The sequence below is a fragment of the Gopherus flavomarginatus genome, chromosome 13 (genome assembly GCF_025201925.1).
Source record: "Gopherus flavomarginatus isolate rGopFla2 chromosome 13, rGopFla2.mat.asm, whole genome shotgun sequence".
Lineage (NCBI taxonomy): Eukaryota > Metazoa > Chordata > Testudines > Testudinidae > Gopherus > Gopherus flavomarginatus.
The window spans coordinates 4,336,026-4,361,794 of NC_066629.1; the positions used below are offsets into that span (position 1 = coordinate 4,336,026).

The window sequence follows — 25,769 nt, forward strand, 5'->3', positions numbered from 1 at the left end:
ATTTCAGCTAATTTGTGTGCAGTTTTGGTTTCCTAGATCATGGCAGGAATGCTTAAGCATGTGCAGTGTGGCTTCTAAAAAACAGAATCAGTTATTAAAGTATATAATTACTAAACATACCATATGTGGCACCTACAATCCAAACTGGTTTGAATTTTGGGAGGCAGGACTGTGATTCATGTCCCTAGATCCCAATCTGTCCTGGCAATTTTGGTTCTGGGTCAAATCCAAAACTAGAAAGAGCCTTCCTTCAGTTTGCAGTTCAGATGGAACTGAAACTTCACAAGAAGAGCCAAACTTCCAAAAATCTTACAGGAACTCTCCCAGGAACAATTGCTCTCAGGAGGCATCCAGTGGTGCTGGTGGCCGGTGGAAATGGATTTTACAACGTATCTCCATTTGGGATCAGAATCTTAAGAAACTGAATCTGGGCTTCCCATTTGATATTCTTGAAGTCAAGTTAACGTAGGCCTACTAATTTTTTTTTTCAGTATTTATGTAGCACTCTACAGCTGGAGAGCTCAGAGCATTTGATATGCTGGTTAGGCATTGCCTCCATGTTAAAGATGGAGATGCTGAAGAGCAGAGAGGTTAAACATTTTGCCCAAACTCTTGCCAGAACAAAAGTTGCCTGATGTAAACACTAGGTAGCACTGCTTCTTTCCTAATTTAGAGCCAGACATCCATCCAATAGCTGATTTAATATTTAATGGGTAGAAAGCAAAAGTTTATTACAGTATTTTAAAGAATAAGTTTATAGGCTGGTATGAACTTAACCCCCTGCAACACTTTTATCAATGTGCAACGAGACTGCCAAGAGAAAGAAAAACGCTAGAGCTGTGGGAAGTAGATGACCAGCAGTACTACTAAGGCACAGTATTATCAGTTTCTTCATTCTAGTGATTCAGGCTGAGTTGAGGGTAGATCAGTGTTGGTTCCAGGAATGACATTATGTCCTTCGCCATCTACAAGAGCGTCCCACTGATCAAAATCTTTCTTCAGACCTGTAGAATGTAGAAGCAAAACAAATGTGACCAAAACAACTACTGTCGGAAGGAGACAAATGCAAAAATGATTAATTAAAATTAAACTACCAGATAATGAGCTAAATCCTTTCCAATTTCATCTTTTAAATCAAACTGGTTTGGAAGATGTTGGAACAAAATGAAGTAGGAAGTGGGGAAACCTTAAATGATTTACATATCTCAAATTAGAAATGAACAAAATGAAAAAAAATTAAATGTTCCTAACTTGAGGCACTTTAACCCAATCTTGCAGCTGGGAGAAACTTTTTACAGTCATGTTACAAATCCAGGAAAAAAAAGTCAACTATCGAAGTATTCACACATTTTCAGCAAGAGGCAGGTCAGCAAATACTGAGATAATTCACATTTTGATTTTTGGCTTAAAGGAAATAGTGGGTTAGTTTGAGGAGCTGCATAGGAATAAAGAGTTAACACTTATTCGTACAGAACTTAATAGTCACCCGAGCCTTTTCAACAAAACTACTTTTTAATACTGCTACTTACCTAAATGTTTCTGCATGAAGGCTAAGGAAGCTCTGTTGCTAATATCTATAGCTATGTTTGGGTCTATTTCTCCCTCTCATTTGAAAATCTTTCCAACAAACTTACCACTCAGGAAAGTAAAATCTGGAAAACTCTGATGTACTGATCCCCTGTAACATAAAAGAGACAGTTTTAAATAAGTTAATAGGAAGGCAGTTTTGCAATAAAAGGTAATGCGTGTAAATCAAGTGATTTGCAAAGATAATCATGGATTATATATTTAATTGGGATAGGAGACTTCTATTCCTCTATTGCTACTGCTGCTTCAGAGCTTATCTATACTCTGTTATTTGGGAATAGCTATTGTGTGTTAAATTCAAATCCTGCCTTAATCGGAATAACTTTCAAATGTAGAAAAATCCAAAGGGTAAATTCTGTCTTGAAGTACGTATCTACATGAGCAGCCTTGAAGTCAAGGACAGCAATTCTGTCTATAAATCTAATATCCTTAGGGCTGCAATAATCCTTTGCCCCTAACAGCTCTTGCCTAGTTGGTTGGGATGTGTTATCAAATGGATCCAAATAAATAATCATATTCATTGGATTTGCTCCCCACACTCTCCAAATGCCCCTGAAGGACCCTTGAAACTGTTAATAAAGTCACAGATTCCTGGGCCAGAAGGGATCATATAGTCTGACCTCCAGTATAACACAGGCCATAGAACTTCCCGCCAAAATATCCTAGAGCATATCTTTAGAAAAAACACCCAATCTTGATTTAAATGCTAGTGATGGAGTATCCATGACCCGTAGTAAATTGTTCCAAAGGTTAATTACCCCTGTTGAAAATGTATGCCTTATTTCCAGTCCAAATTTGTCTAGCTTCAACTTCCAGCCACTGGATCATGTTTTATCTTTCTCTGCTGGACTGAAGATCCCATTATCAAATATTTGTTCTGCATGTAGATATTTATAGACTGTGATCAAGTTACCTCTTAGCCTTTGTTACGCTAAACAGATTGAGCTCCTTGAGTAGTGGTGGGCAACCTCCAGCCCATCAGCATAAGCTGATTGTGGGCTGTGAGACATTTTCCAGATGTTGACTGTCCGCAGGCACAGCCCCCTGCAGCTCTTAGTGGCCACGGTTTGCCGTTCACTACTTACTGTCCTTGAGCCTATCGCTATAAGGCATGTTTTCTAATCTAATCAGTCTTGTGGATCTTCTTTGAACCCTCTCCAGTTTATCAACATCCTTGTTGTGTGTGTCACTGAAGGAATACAAACCCCTTGTGTGGGCTTCTTATGTTCTTCTCCACCCCATCACATTCAGGGCCTTCTGTGCGAGTGGATGGGTCAGGAATTTTTAGAATTTGTCCTAACTACTGGCTACAGAGGTGTTCTCTGCTTAGGAGAGATGAAGTTCTCAAAAAGGACTCTCTTTTTATGGTCTTGGGCAAGTCACATGACTCAGCTCCACAGAAGTATTTAAGCACCTATCTTCAATTGAAATGATTTGTTAGTAGTCCGGGGAAGTGGCTGGGGTATGCAGATCCACTGGTCACAAATCCCACCGGGGTGTTGCATAGTGGGCTGCAGTTGTTACTCTAGCTCCCAGTCTCACAGCCAGGTTACACAGATACTATGGTGATGGCCACAGCATAAGAACCTGAATACAATAGAATAAATATCTTGCATCTTTGGTTGGATTACATGGGAAGTCTGTATTGATTCTGTGCACAAAGCCCTTTGCTATGAGGCCAGACTTTTATATGAAGAGATTTGAAAACGAAAATACCTTGCATGGTAAATACTTCTGGTGAAGTTGTAATAACTGGCACCGCTAGATTCCTACAGGTAAATGACCAACTCTGGTTAGAAGCTGTCATAAACAGATAGTTAAGAGTTAATAGAACAGAAGTACTTTATATCTCTTTTGCCTGTAAAGGGTTAACAAGATCAGTGAGCCTGGCTGTCACCTGACCATAGGACCAATCAGGGAAAAAGGATACTTTCAAATCTTGAGGGAGGGAAGTTTTTGTGCGTGCTGTTAGATTTTGGTTGTTGTTCTCTCTGGGTTCTGAGAGTGACCAGACGTGCAACCAGGTTTCTCTCCAATCTCTCCAATACAGGCTCTTATAAGTTCAGAATAGTGAGTACTAGGTAGGTAAGGCAAGTTAGGCTTATGTTTCTTTTCTTTATTTGCAAATGTGTATTTGGCTGGGAGGAGGTCAAATTGGTATTTTGCTGAAAAGATTTTAATTTGTACTTGTATACTTAGGCTGGGAGGGTGTTCCCAGTGTCTATAGCTGAAAGACCCCGTACCTATTCAATTTTAAATTTCCAAAGATAATTTTTACTGTTTTTTGCTCTTTAATTAAAAGTTTTTCTGGTTTAAGAACCTGATTGTTTTTGTATTCTGGTGTGAGACCTCAGGGGACGGGGTCTGGATTCACCAGGGAATTGGTGGGGAGAAAGGAGGGAAGGGGGAGAGAGAGAGGCTAATTTCTCTCTGTGTCAGGATTACTTTCTCTCTCAGGAAGAGTCTGGGAGGGGGAAAGAGAAGCGGGGGGGAAGATGCATTTTCCTCTCTGTTTTGTGATTCAAGGAGTTTGAATCACACACTGATCTTCCAGGGTAACCCAGGGAGGGGAAGCCTGGAAGAGGCAACGGTGGGGGAAAGGGTTTACTTTCCTTGTGTTGAGATCCAGAGGGTCTGGGTCTTGGGGGTCCCCAGGCAAGGTTTTGGGGGGACCAGAGTGTACCAGGCACTGGAATTCCTGGTTGGTGGCAGCGCTACAGGTTCTAAGCTGGGATTGAGCTTAGAGGAATTCATGCTGGTACCCCATCTTTTGGACGCTAAGGTTCAGAGTGGGGATTGTACCATGACATGTTAGGCAGCGTGTGGGATAATATAGAATCCAAAAGCCAGTGAGGTTTTTATTTCTCTCCCTGCTAGCTATCTGCAGGCAGACTGAGAGGTTTGGGTTTAAAAGCAAAAGTCGGTAGGATTTTTTCTTTCTCTTCCCCTGCTAGCTGTGTGTAAAGCAGGCTAGAGGAGATTGTGTTAAAAGCAAAGGTCTGCAAGTTTTTTTGGTCTCTCCCTTCTGAGTACTCTGAAGGCAGAGGCACTAGGGTTTAACAAGGATCTTTTTTTAAACAAAGGGTCTCCAGTTGTGAGTCACCATATACCAGCAAATCACATTTGCAAATGAATGGTTTTTTTTCTTTCTAACTCTGTCGAGAATAGCTAGGTGGAAGGAGTTTAAAAACGACTCTGTTGCTAAGCAACCCTGAGGCAACGGAGAAGCAGCATTTCAGGCAGTAAACAGCAGAGGGACCCCAATACAAGAAAACAGAAACCATGACTACCAAGAATGCCCTGAAACAGGAACGAGCAAGACTAGAGGCAGAAGAACAAATCAAAGATGCAGACCACAGGCGAGACATGGAAAAAAAACTACAAGAGATGGAGCTGAGAGAAAGAGAAAGAGAGGCCACCCATAGGAGACAGCTGGAGATAAAAGAGAAAGAGTTGGAACTCCAGAGGGAGGCCCACCGGCAGGCCCTGGAATTAGCGCAGGCTAGGCAGCATGCTCCAGCCAACCCTAACAACCCTTCGCCAGTTATTGTTCCATATCCCAAGAGATTTCCCACCTACAAGTCAGGTGATGACACTGAAGCCTTCTTAGAGAATTCTGAAAGAGCCTGCCTTGGGTACAACATCCCTGAAGACCAGTACATGATAGAACTGAGGCCACAGCTCATTGGACCCTTAGCAGAGGTGGCGGCTGAAATGCCTAAGGAGAAAATGAACGATTATAAACTTTTTCAAACCAAGGCCAGATACAGAATGGGGATAACACCTGAACATGCCCGTCGGCGGTTCAGAGCCCTAAAATGGAAACCAGATGTGTCATTCCCCCGACACGCCTACCACATTGCAAAGAATTATGAAGCCTGGATATCAGGAACAAAGGTTAACAATCTGAACGAGCTGCACCTCCTGATACAAATGGAGCAGTTCTTAGATGGTGTTCCTGAAGAAATAGAAAGGTACATCCTAGATGGGAAGCCCAAAACGGTAACTGAGGCGGGGGAGATTGGAGCCAAATGGATGGAAGTGGCAGAGAAGAAAAAAGCTACTGTCAAGGGGAGCGACTACCCCAGGGGGCACACCGACAACAAACCCTATCACAGAGGGCAACCCAGGACCCCACTTACAACCCAAGGAAAGCCGCTGATGCCCTATTCTCTCACCTCACCAATCTCCAGTAACCCACCTCGGCCCAGTGACCAGTCAGCTGGGCGATGCTTCAAGTGTAATGAACTGGGACATATAAAGGCCAACTGCCCCAAGAACCCCAACTGAGTGCAGTTCATTGTATCTCCATCACTCCAAAGATTCCCAGGCCCAGATGCCTCTCAAATACCCTGAGAGCGAAGGTAAATTTTGGGAGTGGGCGGAAAGAATGTTATCGCGTGAAGAGACACGGGGGCACAAGTGTCAGCTATCCACCAGTCCTTGGTGGACCCCAAATTCATCAACCCAAAGGCTCAAGTGACAATTTTCCCCTTCATGTCACAAGCGGTAAACTTGCCTACAGCTAAACTACCTGTCCAATACAAAGGCTGGTTAGGAATGTGGAATTTGCAGTCTACGACAATTATCACATCCCCATGCTACTGGGGGAAGACTTGGCCAACCAGGTAAAGTGGGCCAAGACGGTGGGAATGATTACATGCGGCCAAGCCCGGCAAGCTTCCAGATCCATCCCTGTTCCTGAACCGTCCACAGAGGCCCCGTCTGTGTTGGCAGAGACCCAGACAAAGGTAGTGGACCCGGATTCCCTGCCAACGACTGCAACAGCCACATTACTTCCAGACCCAGACCCAGACCTGGAAACGCAACCAGCACCAGAACTATTGCCAGCACTGATGCCAGCGCTTGCAAACACATCTTCAACCCCAACGCCAGAGGGCGCCAGCGAGCCTGAACTGGCAGAAGCAGCAAACAACCAGACCCAAGAGGCTCAGCCAGAGCCTGAAATACCACCTGGTGCACCAGCGGAGAGCGGTTCACCAGCGACGAAAACAACCCGATCACCTACATCGCTTCCCGAAGGACCAAGCCGAAGTCCACAGTCTGAGGAGGAACTGGTGTCTCCAGCCTCCAGGAAACAGTTCCAGACTGAGCAGGAAGCAGATGACAGCCTTCAGAAAGCTTGGGCGGCGGCATGGAGCACCTCACCGCCTCTCAGTTCTTCTAACAGATCTCGGTTTGTTATAGAACAAGGACTTTTATATAGGGAGACTCTTTCTGGTGGACACCGGGAAGACTGGCATCCACAAAAACAGTTGCTGGTTCCAACTAAGTACCGGGGGAAGCTCTTAAGCTTAGCCCATGATCATCCCAGTGGCCATGCTGGGGTGAACAGTACCAAGGACAGGTTGGGGAAGTCCTTCCACTGGGAGGGGATGGGCAAGGATGTTGCCAAGTATGTCCGGTCTTGTGAGGTATGCCAAAGAGTGGGAAAGCCCCAAGACTAGGTCAAGGCCCCTCTCCAGCCACTCCCCATAATAGAGGTCCCATTTCAGGAAGTAGCTGTGGATATTGTGGGTCCTTTCCCTAAAAAGACCCCCAGAGGAAAGCAGTACATATTAACTTTCATGGACTTTGCTACCCGATGGCCGGAAGCAGTAGCTCTAGGCAACATTAGGGCTAAAACTGTGTGCCAGGCTCTAATAGACATTTTTGCCAGAGTAGGTTGGCCCTCCGATATCCTTACGAATTCAGGGACAAATTTCCTGGCAGGGACCATGAAAGAACTTGGGAAACTCATGGGGTGAATCACTTGGTTGCCACCCCGTACCACCATCAAACCAATGGCCTGGCAGAAAGGTTTAATGGAACTTTGGGGGCCATGATCCGTAAATTCGTGAATGAACATTCCAATGACCGGGACCTATTGTTGCAGCAGTTGCTGTTTGCTTACAGGGCTGTACCACATCCCGGTTTAGGGTTCTCACCATTTGAACTTGTGTATGGCCACGAGGTTAAGGAGCCATTACAGTTGGTGAAGCAGCAATGGGAGGGGTTTACACCCTCTCCAGGAACTAACATTTTGGACTTTGTAAGCAACCTACAAAACATCCTTCGACACTCTTTAGCCCTCGCTAAAGAAAACCTAAAAGATGCTCAAAAAGAGCAAAAGGCCTGGTATGATAGACATACCAGAGAGCGTTCCTTCAATGTAGGAGACCAGGTTATGGTCTGAAAGGCGCAACAGGCCCATAAAACGGAAGCATCATGGGAAGGGCCATTCAAGGTCCAAGAGCGCCTGGGAGCTGTTAACTACCTCATAGCATTTCCCAATTCCTCCCTAAAGCCCAGAGTGTACCACATTAATTCTCTCAAGCCCTTTTATTACAGAGACTTCCAGGTTTGTCAGTTTACAGCCCAGGAAGGAGATGATGCTGAGTGGCCTGACGGTGTCTACAATGAAGGGAAAAGCGACGGTGGCGTGGAAGAGGTGAACCTCTCCGCAACCCGGAAACGTCTGCAGCGGCAACAGATCAAGAAGTTGATGCACTCTCCTGTAAAAGTTCCCTAACATCAACTGGTTAAAAATTGTCCTTGCAATGTGAAGAATCTTGTAGTTTTACATAATTAGTGGCATATGTAAGGATGCATGTGTTTATTGATCTATTTTAAAGTTCTACGGAGAAATCACTGCCAGTGTGGTTCCACACTGTCAGCGATTTGGGGGGCGTGTCATAAACAGATAAGAAAAGTTAATAGCACAGAAGTACTTTATATCTCTTTGACTATAAAGGGTTAACAAGTTCAGTAAGCCTGGCTGTCACCTGACCAGAGGACCAATCAGGAGACAGGATACTTTCAAATCTTGAGGGAGGGAAGTTTTTGTGCTGTGCTGTTAGTGTTTGGTTGTTGTTCACTCTGGGGGCTCAGAGTGACCAGATGTGTAACCAGGTTTCTCTCCAATCTCCCTGATACAGGCTCTTATAAGTTCAAAGTAGTGAGTACTAGATAGATAAAGCAAGTTAGGCTTATGTTTGATTTCTTTATTTGCAAATGTGCATTTGGCTGGAAGGAGTTCAGATTGGTATTTTGCTGAAAAGATTTTAATTTGTACTTATATACTTAGGCTGGGAGGGTGTTCCCAGTGTCTATAGCTGAAAAACCCTGTACCTATTCCATCTTAAATTTACAAGATCATTTTTACTGTTTTTCTCTCTTTAATTAAAAGTTTCTTGTTTAAGAACCTGATTGCTTTTTTATTCTGGTGTGAGACACCAGGGGACGGGGTCTGGATTCACCAGGGAATTGGTGGGGAGAAAGGAGGGAAGGGGGAGAGAGAGGCTAATTTCTCTCTGTGTCAGGATTACTTTCTCTCTCAGGAAGAGTCTGGGAGGGGGAAAGAGAAGGAGGGAGGAAGGTGAATTGTCCTCTCTGTTTTGTGATTCAAGGAGTTTGAATCACACAGTGATCTTCCAGGGTAACCCAGGGAGGGGAAGCCTGGGAGAGGCAACGGTGGGGGAAAGGGTTTACTTTCCTTGTGTTGAGATCCAGAGGGTCTGGGTCTTGGGGGTCCCCAGGCAAGGTTTTGGGGGGACCAGAGTGTACCAGGCACTGGAATTCCTGGTTGGTGGCAGCGCTACAGGTTCTAAGCTGGGATTGAGCTTGGAGGAATTCATGCTGGTACCCCATCTTTTGGACGCTAAGGTTCAGAGTGGGGATTGTACCATGACAGGTTTCCTCCCTCATGCACATGGGGAGAAGTTAACAGGAACAGAGAAGTGTATTTCTAACAGGATTGCTGCCTCTAGAGCACCTGCTTCTGGCATGGCCAGCTTCCATTTCCCTGTCCTCAGGGCTCCTCAGTGGTTTCACAGAGGCTCTCACAGCCTGTTATGCCCTTACTAAGGCTGACTTAGCACAAACGGCTCCAAAACAGAGTCCTCCAAGTCCCAATCAAGAGTGTATATATTTTAAGATTTGTATCTTCATTCTTTCCACTCAGAGGCCTGCCTGCCTGGAGCCTTACCTGCCTTGGCAGGCCACTCCCAGTCCTACCCAGCTAGAGCCGCCTTCTTCTCTGCAGCTTCCCCAGGACTTTTCCTTACCTATCACAGAGACCTGACTGGGGGCTGGGGCACATAATCCTGTCATGTGATCTTCATTTTCCCCATTTGGGGAAAAACAGGTCACAGATGGGACCAAGACCTATGGGGCCAGCTGCCCTGTGACAGTATCCACATTATCTGAGAGACCGGGGCACATCAGTTCTTTCCTACCTCTGCAAACTCAGGCAGGAGTCTCCAAGTAGCTCTCTTGGCTCCATTTATGCCCTGCAGACCCATGTACTGACCCAGTTCTGACCTCGGTTATACCCATGCAATCTGCAGCCCTTAGTCAGGCTGTACAGGTGTAACATGAGCAGGAGCAGGCCTTTACAGCTTTGGGTACTGCAGGGGTGTGTCTAGGGAAGTTCCGTTAGATTTCTGGCTGCCCAACTAGAACAGCATCTTCCAAGAGTGACTCTTGCAGGAGTGCACAGAGCTGTTGGAGGGGCAAGAGCCCAGCTGGCCAGAAGGTGAGGCCAGCCCCAAGTGTCAAACATAAACCAACCTAAAAGTCAGGCCCCAAAACCCCATGAAATCTTAGGAGTTGGTTTCTTTTTGCCTGATGGTTACAGAGCATATAGGATTACACAGTCCATGTTTTCAACCTTTCCTCTCAACCAGGGGAGGGCACATCTAGACACGTGTTTGAAATCATTCTTAGCTTCCCAGCTGCTCGGGCTTTACAAAAAACGCCACCAAGGATCATGAGACTTGCACTAAAGTTACCAGTGCCATAGCTCTTGACAATAACACAGCTACCCCTCTGATAGTAGAGCTGGGACATTCACACCAGTGGGGGACCCAGCCTGATCTGTGGCCCTCTTTTCCCAAAGGGGTGCAGAGTGGCTGCTAGAAGACGCGAGAGGAGAGTTAGCTCTTACCTTTGACTTGCGCTTAAGGTACAGTTTGCCTTGAAGCCAAGAACAAAAGGAGAAGTGGCAGCAGGCTCATCTGCATCTCAGGAGGAAAAGCCTAGTGTGAGTGCACAATGAAAGGCTTCTGGACCGATTTGAACACACCAAGACTCTACACTCTCAGATCACATGAACAGGAGGCCATTGGCCCTGCTCTTTCCCCAGACCACTTACTTGAAACAGATCCCATTCCAGAGTTCTCCTGAGCTGTGTTTCAGAAGGAAGATGGAACTCCATGCTCTGGGTGTCCTAAGCCTCTAACTGCTAGAAGCTGGGAGTGGACCACTTGGAAGTTGACCTGTTCTGTCCACTCCCTCTAAAGCAGCTAGTGCTGGCCGCTGTCAGAAGACCAGATACTGGACTAGACGGACCAATGGTCTGACCCAGTATGGCCATTCTTATGGGTGCTCACTGTGCTAGCCCTGCTCCTGCTGCCCTCCCGGGTTATATGGGGCATGGGCCTGCAGAGGAATCACAATGCCCGGGGTGCTAGCCGGTCTGTTGGAAGGGGTTCTCTCTTGGGATTTGGGAGCACTGCCAACACCCTGTGCGGTACATGCTCAGGCCCTCAGTAACAGCCCAGAGGTTTTATACCTGCACAACAGTTAAGCTTGTAATTGACAGGCAGGGGCCTGGCACAGAGGGTTGGAGCAGGATATAGACTTGCAAGAGACTTCTTGCCCACACTGCTGACAACTCATGAGATGTTTGCAGTGTTGGTGCAGCAGCGCCCATCCCAGGAGGAGAGAGGCAGGGTAAGGGAGGCCAGATCTTTTATTGGATCAAAGCCAGTTGGAGATGCAAGCTTTGGAGCCATGAAGAGCTGATCTTCAGGGCTGGGAAAGGAACTCAGAGCATCACAGCTAAAGAGAAGGTGGAGCAGATTTGCCAGCACATATTCTAAACACTGACAGGAAGGGACCATGGAAGGTGAAGTGACTTGTTAAAACCCCTCCAGTCAGAGGGGAAAAGCAGCTGATGTACTTAATGGGTTTTTTGCCCATCTTCATGAACAAGGTCAGCTCCCAGACTACAGCACTGGGCAGCACGGTAGGGGAAGGAGGTGACCAGTCCTCTGTGCAGAAAGAAGTGGTTCGAGACTATTTAGAAAAGCTGGACGAGCACAAGTCCCTGGGGCCGGATGTGCTGCATCCGAGGGTGCTAAAGGAGCTGAAAGATGTGATTGCAGAGCCATTGGCCATTATCTTTGAAAACTCATGGCGATCGAGGGAGGTCCCGGATGACTGGAAAAAGACTAATGTAGTGCTCATCTTTAAGATAAGGGCAGGAGAAGGATCTGGGGAATTACAGGCCAATCAGCCTCACCTCAGTCCCTGGAAAAATTCTGAAGCATGGAACAGTCAGCATGGATTCACTAAGGGCAAGTCATGCCTGACTAACCTAATCGCCTTCTATGAAGAGGGAACTGGCTCTCTGAATGAGGGGAAAGTAGTAATCTGTTATTCCTTGACCTTAGCAAAGCTTCTGATACAGTCTCCCACAGTATTCTTGCCATAAGGTGGCTAGAAAGCAGGCTAGATTGTCAGGCTCAATGGCTCCATGTCCAGTTAGCAGCTGGTATCAAGCGGAGTGCCCCAAAGGTCAGTCCTGGTGCTGATTTCGTTCAATATCTTCATTAATGATCTGCAGGACTGCACCCTCAGCAAGTTTGCAGACGACATTAAACTGGGAGGAGTGGTAGATACACTGGAGCGTAGGGATAGTATAGAGGGACCTAAACAAATTAGAGGATTGGACCAGAAGAAATCTGATGAGGTTCAACAAGGACAAGCGCACAGAGTCCTGCACTTAGGATGGAAGAATCCCATACACTGTTACAGACTGAGACTGAATGGCTAGGCAGCAGTTCTGCAGAAAAGGACCTAGAGGTTACTGGACAAGAAGCTGGATAGGAGCCAGCGTGCCCTTATTGCCAGGAAGGCTAACAGCATTTTGGGCTATATAGGTAGAGGCACTGCCAGCAAATCGAGGGATGTGATCATTCACCTCTATCCGGCCGGCATTGGTGAGGCCTCATCTGGAGTACTGTGTCCAGTTTTGGACCCCACACTACAAAAAGGATGTGGAAAAATTGGAAAGAATCTAGCAGATGGCAACAAAAATTATTAGGGGGCTGGAGTACATGACTTATGGGGAGAGGCTGAGGGAACTGGGATTATTTAGTCTGCAGAGGAGAAGAGTGAGCGGGGATTTGATAGCTGCTTTCAACTACCTGAAAGAGGGTTCCAAAAAGGATGCATCTAGACTGTTCTCAGTGGTACCAGATGACAGAACAAGGAGTAATGGTCTCAAGTTGCAGTGGGGGGAGGTTTAGGTTGGATATTGGGGAAAAAACTTTCACTAGGAGTGTGGTGAAGCACTGGAATGAGTTACGTAGGGAGGTGGTGGAATCTCCTTCCTTAGAGGTTTTTAAGGTCGAGCTTCTCAAAGCTCTGGCTGGGATGATTTAGTTGGGAATCGGTCCTGCTTTGAGCAGGGGGTTGGACTAGATACCTCCTGAGGTCCCTTCCAACCCTGATATTCTAGGATAAGAAGCAATGGGCTGAAATAGCAGTAAGGGAGATTTAGGTTAGCCATACGGAGAGAACTTCCTGTCAGGGCAGTTAAGCACTGGAATAAATTGTCCAATGAGGTTGTGGACTCCCCATCATTGGACATTCTTAAAAGCAAGTTAGACAAATACCTGTCAGGGATGGTCTACATCAGAGGTGGCCAATCTGTGGCTCCAGAGCCACATGCGGCTCTTCAGAAGTTAATATGTGGTTCCTTGTATAGGCACCAACTCTGGGGCTGAGCTACAGGCACCAACTTTCCAATGTGCCGGGAGGTGCTCACTGCTCAACAGCTGGCTCTGCCACACAGGGCTGGCGCCAGCATTTTTTGCCACCCCATGTGGCAAAGAAACACACACCAACACCTGATTGAGCTGCCGCCGAATTCGAGGAGAGGGAGCAAAAGGTCCCTGCTGAATTGCCTAAGTTCCCAGACATGCCGCCCCTTTCTATTGGCCACGGCAGGTAACTGCTTCCTTCTCTGGTGCCTGGAGCCAGCCCTGCTGCTCCTACTTCACTCCTTCCAAGCCCCTTGCTCCTCCCCCCAACCCCGAGAGCCTCCTGCATGCCACTAAACAGCTCATTGGGAAGTGTGTGGAAGGAGGGGGAGGCCCTGATCAGCAGGGCTGCTGATTTATTACTGGTTTCTGAGTAGCAGCCATGTTAGTCTGTATCCACAAAAAGAACAGGAGTACTTGTGGCACCTCAGAGATTATTACTGTGGCTCTTTGGCAATGTACATTGGTAGATTCTGGCTCCTTTTCTGGCTCAGTCTGGCCACCCCTAGTCTAGATAATACTTACTCCTGCCTTGAATGCAAGGGACTGCACTAGAGGACCTTGAGGTCTCTTCCACTCCTGCAATTCTATGGGTTGTAGTTAGACTCACACTCAGTGGGGACCTCGCCAGGAAAGATTTTTCCTGAACTCACTTTTCTCATCTTCACTCCCCAGCCTCTCCAAGATCATCAGAAGCAAGCTCCTCACAGACCAGGACACCAACTCAAAGCAGCACCGCACCCTGCCCAAACAGTTGCAAACCCCACCCCCCCACAGCCCCGCTTTCGAGATCCATGGGTCCTAGATGTGCGCAGGATCTGATAGGCATTAAACACCACCACCACCAACGTGGGTGAAGCCAGCCAGCCAGTCATGAGGCTGTCAAATGAACTCGCAGGAAAATAAGCTAAGAACACTCTGGGCTGGTCTACACTGGCACTTCACAGCACTGCAACTTTCTTGCTTGGAGTGTGAAAAAACACTTCTCCCCTCCCCTTTCCTCCCCCCGGGCACTGCATGGGTCAGCACCGTAACATGCTAGTACAGCCTATGCACCAGCACTGGTAGCCACACCCCTCAGGGAGGTGGGTTTTTTTAGAGCATTGGGAGAGCTCTCTCCCAGCGCTCTTCTGTGACTACACAAGCTGTAGACAAGTCCTCGGTATCCAGCCTCTCAGTCCTTGTCCTCAGAGGAAGCCTGCACAACCCCTGCAAAAGATGAGCCTGAAAGCTGAAATTCCTAACTCTGCTAGACACCAAAAATCATGGACTGGAGAGAGAGACTGGAGCTATAATCCACTAACAACTCTCCCTGCCCCACAGCTGCCTTCCCCCTTATGATTGGAGGGGTGTTAACAGGCCACTTCACCATGAATGGTCCCTTGAAATGCGTTAACTACTTATGCAAGATCCAGCAGGAAGGCTCAGTCCTGTCCCGGAGGAGCCAGTGGTTGCTCTCACTGATTTGAGTAGCAGGGGATCTGGCCTTGTCCATGCTATGGGGGTTCAGGGAAGAGATTCCCACTGCTTTGGATAAGCCAACAGGCACAGGAGAAACCTCAGCTCCTGGAACAAAGTGCCACCATATTAAACCTGCAGCCCCAAAGCCCTGATGTCAAATTCCAACAATATTGAATCTGTGGGAGCTCAGTGGGACAAAGGAGCTCAGCAGGGGGTAAGCCTGCCAGTGTCCCCCAAGTGCACACACAGCCTTGCCAGCTACAGCATACTTTGGCCATAGTAGGATTTGACATGTTAACCACACCTCCTCAGACCCCTGCCCACTGGACACCAAGTTTAGAATTTAAAGCTGGTAAGTGTTGCATTATACAGCTTAGTTTAATAAACGAGTCAAGACAAAGCAGTCATACTCTAGCATGTGTTAAACTGGTCGAGTGAAACACTAGCCACCACAAACACCAAACCTTTAATCCTATTTAAAACAAAAGCCCACAGTGGTCTAAACGGAGTTATCTACAGGGGGAGTTGACCAGAGTAGCTATTCTGGGATAGTGGCCCAATGAGGTGGGGGCTATTTCAGAACAAGCATCATTGTATTCCAGGATTTCTTCACTTATGAAGCACATGAATTATTCTGGAATTGAAGTCACGGATTCTGAAGTACTCAGGGAAGGATCACTGAATGCCAGTCAGCTTCCATGTGTAGACAAGGTATAGTAGTGACAGGTAACGCTAAAGGCAGCATGGTGTGTGTTTTCACACTCTAAGGCCTGGTCTACACTAAAACTTATGCCGACCTCACAATGTCCCTTCGGAATGTGAAACATTCATCCCTCGAGAGATGTAGTTAAGCCAATTTAAGCCCTGGTATAGACACTGGCAGGTCAATGAAAGACCTCTTCCACTGACCTAGCTACATCCTCGAGGGGGTGGATTACACCTACACTATAGTACCACAGCTTCAGTCAAGTCCTGTAAGCCATAGGTGCCACATGCCAGTGACCGAGACAAGAGTTTCTTCATGGATACTCATCTGCTTCCCAGTTCTCCTGGCAGGGGGGACACTGCCAGGATCTTGGGGTCTCTTTCACTTCCATCTTGGGACTGAAGGTCATTGATGTCCCTGCAAGCAAGCAGAGATGACACGTTACAGGATTTGGAAGGAAGAGGAGAAGCAGGGTAGCGTGTCTAGGAGTGAAACATAGTTGTCTACATGGATCAGGGCTCAGTTCTGTTAGCCAGAGGCCCAGAATTACAAGGGGTCAGAGGCCACATTTAATTGGAGATGCTCCTTAGTGGAGCAGATTTTAGCCAGACTCAGGTCAGACTGAAGTGTGTCCAGGGTCTTTGCTCTCCTGCGCTGGGCGCACCTCACTCCAGCCAGCTGGACAGCCTTCATTCCCCAGGGCACAAGCTCATCTTCCCCCAAGTTCCTTCCATGCACAGAATGGAGAAGCTTTTTAAAACCAAACAGCTTGACATGCTGAGAAGCATTTGCTCCTACAGCCCTAGCTTGGAAGACCAGAGAACTTCCCACAATCACCCTGACCTTACACAATGGGGCCAATATGGTTCCACTGCTATAAATGGGTCTCACGCAGAGCTGATGCCATCAGTCCTACAGTGCTCAGTACAGACACTGATGTCCAGAGTTCTCAGTACAGCCGTGGGGCCAGATTCTCATCACAGCCAATTCCTGCCCAAGGAAATGTGAGTTTCCTGTCCCAAAGCAGGACAAAATAAAAGCCAAACAAAAACAAAAAATCCACCAGGTTTATCAACCCTCTCCCAATTTGGTTCAGGTGAAAATGTTTTGTTTGACTATTTTGTTTAACTATGGATTAGTTTCAAACAGTCATTTTGAACAAGCCCCCGAACAAAAAAGAAGAGTTCCACCCCACCGTCCCACCACCATGCCACCTGAAGCCCCCGCCCCCCCATCCGAGCGCCACACCTCCCAAAGACTCCACCTCCCTCGAGTGCCGCACCAAGCTCCCGCCCCCCCCCCCAAGCACCGTGCGGCACAAGCGCCCCCCCTCCGAGCGCTGTACAGCCCAAAGCCCCTGCCCCTCCAAGCGACACACTGCCGAAAAAACAAAAAAAACCTGAACACCGCCCCTCCCCAAGGTGCTGCTCCAAGCATGTGCTTGGTTGTCTGGTGTCTGGAGCTGACCTTGATTTTGAACCAGAAAACTGGATTTTCTGGTTTCAAGAGCCAAAAGGATGGGACTCAGATTTTCCAAGTTGCCGTGTGTGTCAAAGCCCAAAGAACCCTTTCCCATGAGGTGTTCACGGAGATCAGCGTTTTGACAAAAATGTTTCACTGACGTTCCCCACTGGCTTTGCTCAGTACCTACTTAGCCATTCAGCAGAGCCCGACATCCTGAGCCCAGCAGCAGCCTCAGGCTCTAGGTGGCAGAACCCTTCCTTCTTCCCAGCATCACCCCCAATCAGGGCCAGCTTTAGGCCGATTCAGCCGATTCCCGGGAATCGGGCCCCACGGCTAAGAGGGCCCCGTGCCTTAGGCGCCTTTTTAATTTTTTTTTTTTTACTGACCCTGGCTGAGGTCTGCTCCGGGGTCTTCCATGGCCCCGCTCCTCTGACCAAAGCGCTTGCTGGAGCACGGCTGCCCCGCAGCCCCGCTCTCTCGGCTTGAGCTCCGGTCGGAGCACGGAAAGCTGCCCCGCAGCCCCGCTCTCCTGGCTGGAGCTCCAGTCGGAGCGCAGCAAGCCCCATTCTCCCAGTTGGAGCTCTGGCCAGAGCGGGGCAAGCCCCGCTCTCCTGGCTGGAGCTCCAACTGGAGTACGGCAAGCCCCGCTCTCCCAGCTGGAGCTCCAGCTGGAGTGCGGCAAGCCCTACCCTGCAGCCCCACTCTCCCAGCTGGAGCTCCAGGTCCTTTAAATAGCCCCCAGAGCCCTGGGATAGTGGGGGGCTCCGGGGGCTATTTAAAGGGCCAGGGCTCCAGCTGCCTCTGCCACCCTGTCCTTTAAATAGCCACTGGAGACCCGCCGCCCCCATGCATTCCCCAGAGCTCCCATGGCTATTTAAAAGGTCCGAGGCGGGGCAGAAGCAGGGGAGCCCCGGGCCCTTTAAATAGCCCCCAGAGCCCTGGGATAGCGGGAGGCTTGGGGGCAATTTAAAGGGCCGGGGCTCCAGCTGCCTCTGCTGCACCCCCTGCCCTGCCCGCATCAGCCGCCCCCCCACCCCGCCTGCAGCCACCTCTGCACCCCGTGCCCACAGCCAGCCCCTGCCAAACCCCCTGCCCTGTCTCCAACCCCCCAACCTGTCAGGGTTACAATCCCCCTACAAGTCTGGCCTGCAGAGCCTCTTGGCTGAGGCATCTCCCTGTGCAGGGCAAACTGCCCAGAGTCCCCCCTTGCTCTCCCCAGCTGCACACCACACCTGGCTCCAGACTGCTCCAGCCCCAGCTCCATCACTCTGCCTCAGCCTGGCTGCTGCTCTGCCTCCAGCTCCCTAGGCTGCTTTTCTGGCCTCTGTGCAGGGCTAGCTCTACATTTTTTGCTGCCCCAAGCAAAGAAAATATTTAGCTGCCCTCCTTCCCCGTTTTTTTATTTTATTTTGGTGGCTTTTACACATGTTTACACAGCATGTACACATACTTGTTTCACACCGTTGGTGATGTTGAAGGGGGCTGATGTGACTCCATCAGACAACACTTCGCCTGTCATGAAAAAGGAGTATAAACTGCTTGTGTACAGAGCTATTCTCTCATCTTTTGTACAGGTGCGTAAAAGGGACAGTATATCGGTGCCACATCAAGCAGCTCAAAGCATTCCACATGCGCTGCGTCCACTACATCATGAAGACCTGCGGCAAGACAAAGTGCCCAATCTCGAGGTTCTCAAGAGAGCCCAGATGATAAGCATCGAAATGATGATCATGAAGTCGCAGCTACGTTGGACCGGTCATGTCAGCCACAGGGATGCCAACAGATTTCCCCGTCAGCTTCTGTATGGTGAGCTCTCCCAGGGCATCTGGCATATAGGTCATTCACAGAAATATTACAAGGACTCCATCAAAGCCAATCTGCAGTACAGCAGTATCAAACCTAGGGACACTGTGTTCTGTCGCTGGTGGCATCCTCAGTGTCGTGCAACAGTCAGAAATACCTGCATCGCCTTTGAGGAAGGCCGCTGCCGGCGTCTACAAGAGGCACACGAACGACGTCACAGAGCATCAGCAGTGCACAATCCACTGACTGCAAACTTCCCATGCACCATCTGCAGCAAAATATGCACCTCTAGAATTGGCTTGCACAGTCATCAGAGGGCACACCATGAGACCAACAATAGATGATCTGCACAGATTTGTCACCATCGGGTGAATGGACTACCAAGTACACAGCACGTAATTTGTGTTGTTTTCCACTCTGCTCAGCAATGGCTGCTGAAAGCTCTTTAACCTCTTTCCGGCTGCCCAGAGAATCCAGGGGGCCTGGGGCCAAGCAATTTCGGGGGCCCCTTCCATAAAAAAGTTGCAATACTATAGAATACTATACTCTTGTGGGGGCCCCTGCAGGACCCAGGGCAAATTGCCCCACTTGCCCCACCTCTGGGTGGCCCTGCCTCATTCCAGGACATCTCTTAGATTCAAGAGGAAGATGGGGCTTGTATTCATCACTTAGTTTACTGGGGGCATCTTGTCTTATTAAAGAGGACTCTCTTTTGCATTTGCTCTTCTTTCAGTGCAGAACTTCACTTCCCACCCAGACTGGAAGCGAGATCAGAGAGTTTCACTCCTTAAAGTCTAAACACCAAGCGTGTTTCTTTCCCCCACTTTTCTCCTTTTGGTAAAAGGCTCCTGGTGTCTTTCTCTTTCACCTTAATTGGAAGGAATGTCCCCTGACCCCCACCCCTGCCCGGTCCCCGCTTTCCCATCACCACCCTCCTTCCAGTGACCTGCTCCTGTAGCAAATGCCTCACATGTCTAGGGTCGGAAAATATCCTCCAGATCAAAAAGGAAGTGTGTGTGAGGGGAGGGAATTAGGACAACGGGGTCTGGGGGTGCCATTCAGTCTGTCCCAGGGCCATGAAAAACCTCACCTGGACAGTTTAGCTCCTAAATCTCTCTCTCCTCTTCCCCAACACTAGCAGGGTTTGCATCCAAGCAGCTGTGAATTACACTTACTGATGGGGATGGTTTCCTGTTTGTTGTTTTACTGCAGCTAGACAATCTGCACGAGTTACTGGATGCTCTTTTGCAAGCAGGGCTGCACTTTAAGGCACTTGGGTTTGGGAACCCCCCGACCCTTTGCAGCTCAGATCGCTCTGCAAAAAGACCAAAGGAAAGCAGTGGTCGATCCTCAGCTGCTGTGAATTGACACTGATTTCAGCTCTGATCATTCCCACCATCTGAGGAGCTGCCCCCAAAGGTGTTTCTCAGCTACGTCTAGCAAGAGTGACACGGGTCCGGGACTCTTTCCACCACCTGAGGCCCCAATCCTGCTCTCATGAGAGAGAAATCAGCACAGATCCTTGTCGATCCCTGCATGACACTGTCGGACTGGGTTCCTGAGCACGACTGGCTAGCCGGGGGAGCAATAACAGTTGTAAACAGCAGCCTGCGCCAGGACAACACTGAGTTTTCTCTCCTTTGACCTCCAATCAGCTCTTCCCACGGTGACATCCCCGCTGGGTGAGCTGCGGTTGCTTCGCACACCACTTCCATAATGGTGAACAGGGCAATTGTTTGCAGGATCAAATGACCTGCTCCTGAAACCCCCATAGACCACATTCAATTACACAACCTGCCTTCCCTAGACTCTGCCCTGTGGATGCACAGGGGAGGACAAAACCCTGCATTAGCGGAGTCGGTAATTGTGAGAATGGGAAATGTGACCATGGGTGTCTGTTGCCCTGGAAAGTTATGATGACGGCTCATATCCATATCAACTGCACTGATGGCAAGGAGCAGAACAGAGATATCCACAGCCATGCACCCGGACATCTCCTATCCCAAATGGGACAACTCTGAGCAGGTGGAACTGACAGTGCAGGGAGTGAGCAGCACACCTGGGAAACGCAGTAAAGGTGAGCTGGCCTGAGGAAGGGTGGGCTTGTGATTAAGGAGCTGCCCTGGGAGTCAGGAGGCCTGTGTCCGATTCCTGGCTTCGCTAATTTGAAGTTGGTCGGTGCCAACAATCAGGACTGTTTCTTTCTCTCTCCCAAGTAGTGTCTTGGTTAAGTCTGGATATTTCAGTCATTCATATAAACTCCTTTCTTATCATGGGGCAAACTCATCGCTGGGTCAGTCCAGTGTCTTTAGTGTTGCCATTCGAGGGATGAAACTGGTCCTGTGGGTAGGGTGACCAGACAGCAAGTGTGAAAAATCGGGATGGGTTGGGGATAATAGGAACCTATATAAGAGAGACACAAAAATTGGGTCTGTCCCTATAAAATCAGGACATCTGGTCACCCTACCACCTGTGAGCCTGCCCATATCTTCCCGTTAGAGCCTGAGAGGATTCTCATGCTCCCTTGAAGGCAGGGGCTTCTCAATTTGGGGGTCACACTCACTTTCCCTCCCCATATTGCCAAAAGCGAGAAGGACTCCCAACATGGAAAATGGAACACAGACAAGGCTGAGAACTACCTCAAGGTATTTACCCTACTGTGAATCCCTCACCTCCCTTTGTCCAGTCATCTTCTCTTGTAGGGAACTATGTTCAGTCTCTCCGAAAAGGGAATGTAGAAGGGGATGATCCCGCATTGAGAGATCTAACCAGTGTTGCTCCCCACAACTCTTTGCCTCTCCAGCTCCACCCAAGGAAAGGCCATTGCGATCCTGTATATCCTGCTGGTGATTTGCATTGCAGTGGCCACAGTTTTCATCGTGGTGAACCTTGGGAAATGTAAGTCTCCTGTTCATTTCTACCTCGGCCTCAGATCTCACCTGCCAAGAATGAGGCTGTTTTGACTAGTTTTTGGTGGATTTTAGCAGTAGGGCACAAAATTGGGCAGAGAATGGAGGCTCAGCTGTGATGTTAATTATGGAGCACTTGCCCGTGCTAGGTAACTTTCACCCAACTCTGAGATAAGGTGACAGGATTCTCAAAGGGATGGGATGTCTTTAGAATAACTCCCGCTAGCTTTCCATAAGATTTGTGCTTCGAAATCTCAGAAAAATACCACCCAAAATCAGTAACTAGGCCATGTTTGTGGTAACAATTTCAAGGTTGTTAAAATATTCATACAACATTTTTCTTTTTTCAACTGTGTGCTGGGACCAGTGCAAAGGATTGGCTGCGGCTCCTGCTAGCAGAGAGGGAATGTAGGGAGTGAGAACAATGCAATGTGGGCAAGGCACAGTGCACTGCCACAGTTGCCTCTTCCACATTAACACAAGGAGAGCTTGGGCCTGACAAATGCATTCCTTTCCTTTTTAACTTTGCAACGAGCTAACCACACACAAACCGAGGCAGGCTCCTCGTAGAAGTAGCCAACTTTCTGCTCTGCACAGCAGTCAGAGCCCTGCACTGCTCTGCGAAGGCTGAACCTTTCCACTCTCGGCTTTGTTATGCTCCTTTGAGCTCTCTAGTCACATTCCGCACCCGTGTGTAACAGTGGCAGCTGCACTGCACATCTTGGGGCCACTGGCAGCTCAGTGTAACATAGAGCAGCCCTAATACACCTCTACATTGTACCAAGCTGATATCCAGAATAATGAATCCCTGTGTTGAGCACAGTGCGCCTGTAGCGGAGGATCACAGCTGGCATAAGGGAATGGACATCAGCAATCTTGGGTGGTAACTGGGAGGAAAATGCACTTTACAGCAGCACTAATATCCCCACAGATATGGGTTTCCCTTGCTCACACATTTTAATCTGCTATCAAAAGTTTCATGTTTACAGTGTCCCAGGGTCTTGCTGAAGCCCAGCTGGATCGAGATACGATTAGAAGAGATTCCAAGAGAAATCTGTCACATCACCAGGATTATCTAGGTGAGAGGATAAAGCAAATGTTTCTATTCCTCGTTGGACTTGGTGAATCTTTTTTGTTCTCTACATCTCAAGGGTGCGGAGAGTCTGACCCAAGGGGTCTGTTGCATGGCTGGTGGAAGTTGATGTAGCTTATTCAAATTTAGCAGAGCTGAGCAGACATACATCTGCTGGGGATCTGACCATAGCTCAGACAGGTCTGTAGATTATTGTTGGGAATAGGACAACCAGACGAGTTGGAAGCAGCTCTTAGAAGTTGTTGGATAACATTGTTCTCTTCCTAGGATCACTGATTGTCCAATGAGATTTTGTTCTGATGAAGTCACATTTCTCCCAATGTCTCATTGGCTGAGATATTGATGCTGCTGGGCAAGCCTTGGCGTAGATGCAATTGGTCCGTCCCAGGAGTAGGCATGTGCCTGGGGCTCCCATAAACAGCCACTGATTGGATGAATGGGAAGCGAGACCTCTGTCCTCCAGCACAGACCCCAACTCAAACAAAGTATGGAAGCAGTCATCTGAACAGGGGAGAAGTGTGGTGGTGAGTCTCCACTCATCCAGCAGGTGGTCCATGCCAATCCACCTAAGCTTGGGACCATTGTACAGGGGCAGGACCTGATGCCCCTGGATTGCCTCAATGCAGTCCTGGGTCTGACCTGTTCTTTCCACCACAATCCCCCTCAGGGGGTCATTGGCTGGATCTCCCTGAATAAACATTGTTGTTAACTTCCCAATTTTCCTCTGGGAGCCTCAACACTGTAACAAGCCTGCACCCACCTGGACTGCGTGGGTGTCACTGTGCATGACATCATGGGCACTGAGAACATCACAGTAACAGTGAGTTGGTACTCAGACCCTGCTCCTCCAAATGGAGTCTGAGCCCCAGCTGATAGGTGTTGGCTGGTGTTGGCTAGTGTTGTGGCTAAGGCATGGGCTAGACCTCAGGAGATCTGGCTTCAATTCCCAGTTTTGCTGCTGACTTGAAAGAGTCACTTCATTTCCCTGTGCCTCAGTTTCATTACCTGTGAAATGGGTAACATTCCTTGTCTAATTGTATTGTAAGATCTTCAGCACAGAGACAAGTGCGTGTCTCTCATTTTGTCACTGTGCAGTGCCCAGAACAACAGGGAGTCAGTATCAGTTGGGGTCTGTGCAGCATCTGGAACAAGAAGGCCTCAATCTCATCTGGGGCTTCTAGGCAATAAATATTGAAATAGTAGTAAGTGAAACCCATTTACAACCTTACCACTTGCTGCCTGTAATGGGGGGACAATCACCTCTTGACTGACTCCTGCTGCTGCATCTGGTACTGAAGTACTTCCTGCTCCTGGCACCCCCTGTAGGTTGTCACCTTCAGCGGCTCTGCCCTCTGGCCAAGTCACACAGTCAAAAATGGATGAACACCTTCTGAAGTAGGAAAGAGTTCAACAACTGTCACCCCCCTCTAGATGCTTCAATCCCATCTCTGGGCCCTTTGAATCCTGCTCTTCGGAACAAGCCTTGTCCCCTTCCTGGGGCTTAGTCTACTTTGTTAGTGAAAGCGGGGACAACAGCCTGCCCACTGCTCTAGATCCCATCCCATGAACCCTATAAACAGCAACTCTGTATGGCCTCCTTTAATTGGTTGTTGCTGCATTCGCTGGGCCTCTTCCCACCTGGTCTCTCTATCTCCGTCCGTTGACTTAGTCCTAGAGCTGTGAGCTCCTAGGTTTCGCAGATGCAGCATGTTGAGCAACTTTGGCCAGAGCACAGTCCTCCTCCTCACCACTCTGGCCCCAGCCAGGGACTGACCTGCAGTCTGCCTCTGCACCTTCTTGTATCTGAGCCTGCTGGGCTCTGATTGGCTGGTTCTCTGCAGCCTTACTAGGCAGACCTGCAGGACCCACCTTTGCTGCTCCTTTTTGGGTTGTGATATAGTAGGACCTCAGGGCCTCAAGCAGGGGGCCACAAAGTGCCAGGTACACCTTGTCAACCTGCCATTGCTGCATAATTTTCACACACTTCTGGATGAATGACCATGATTCAGGGCTCCCCATGGGCAGGCATAGGGGAGAGGCAGCATGAGGGCCTGTGTTGTTGTTGTTTAAAATTGAAACTCCCCATTCTTTCATCTTCCTTTTAGAGTTGAAGATGTCAAAAGAATTCAGCACATTTACCAGACAACTGGTTCTGCTGGTGTTTCTCAAGAGATCGTGGCATAACCGAAGAGTATCGCCAACCCCGATGTTCAAAAATCAGGAGTCAGGCCCATGAGATTGGCTTAATAATCATGAGCTTTTTAAAAATATTGACCGTATGTTATTCATCTGCTGGTTTCTGAGATGTTAGGGTCTTGGTCAGATCTCATTTTAAAGCTTTTCTCCACAACCATGAGGGCCATAGACTTACCTTTTTTAAATGAAAGCTGAGATTCTTTCCTAGTGACCTGCATCTATGAACTGCCACTTGAAGAAACTGATCAAATATTGTGAGAACTGTCAAAAAATCATGGGAGTTGGCAACATTGCATGGCCCCATGCATTGAGGTGGGCATAGGCGCTGCCTCCATGGGTGCTCTGGGGCTGGAGTCCCTGGTCTTACATTTTTCTTGTTGACCAGCCATGATCTAAACCACACTCTTTGAATTCTATCAAGAGGAGGTTACAAAACGAGGGGGTTAGTTAAACAAAAGTTAAAAGGTACAGTGATTGAAGTGAAATCCCTGCAAGTTGCATGGGCCCTTTTTAAAAGACACTATAATGGAGGCCCAACTTCAATGTATACCCCAAATTAAGAAACACAGTAAAAGAACTAAAAGAGCCACTGTGGCTTAACCACCATGTAAAAGAAGCAGTGAGATAGAAAGACTTCCTTTAAAAAGTGGAAGTCAAATCCTAGTGAGGCAAATAGAAAGGAGCACAAACACTGCCAGCTTAAGTGCAAGAGCGTAATA

At 48.4% G+C, this 25,769-nt stretch overlaps 1 protein-coding gene and 1 long non-coding RNA gene across 5 annotated transcripts in view; both read right to left on the reverse strand.

Annotated features, from left to right (window-relative positions):
* Positions 1 to 794: 794 nt before the first annotated feature.
* Positions 795 to 11,133, reverse strand: LOC127033843 (uncharacterized). Its single transcript, XR_007769230.1, has 4 exons — positions 10,535 to 11,133; positions 3,304 to 3,387; positions 1,635 to 1,678; positions 795 to 1,004 (listed from the first exon to the last, which is right to left on the reverse strand). It is a non-coding gene; the product is annotated as an uncharacterized LOC127033843 (long non-coding RNA).
* Positions 11,134 to 15,639: 4,506 nt separating this feature from the next.
* Positions 15,640 to 25,769, reverse strand: part of LOC127033841 (gametocyte-specific factor 1-like) — a 30,751-nt gene continuing 20,621 nt past the window's right edge. For 3 of the 4 annotated variants that reach the window (XM_050922115.1, XM_050922117.1, XM_050922114.1), the window contains one exon: positions 15,640 to 16,002. In XM_050922115.1, the coding sequence (XP_050778072.1) occupies positions 15,899 to 16,002 (104 nt within the window). In that variant the 3' untranslated portion in view covers positions 15,640 to 15,898. Of the gene's footprint in view, positions 16,003 to 24,161; positions 24,245 to 25,769 lie in introns of those variants that run through there. The other variant, XM_050922116.1, reaches the window with a different exon arrangement.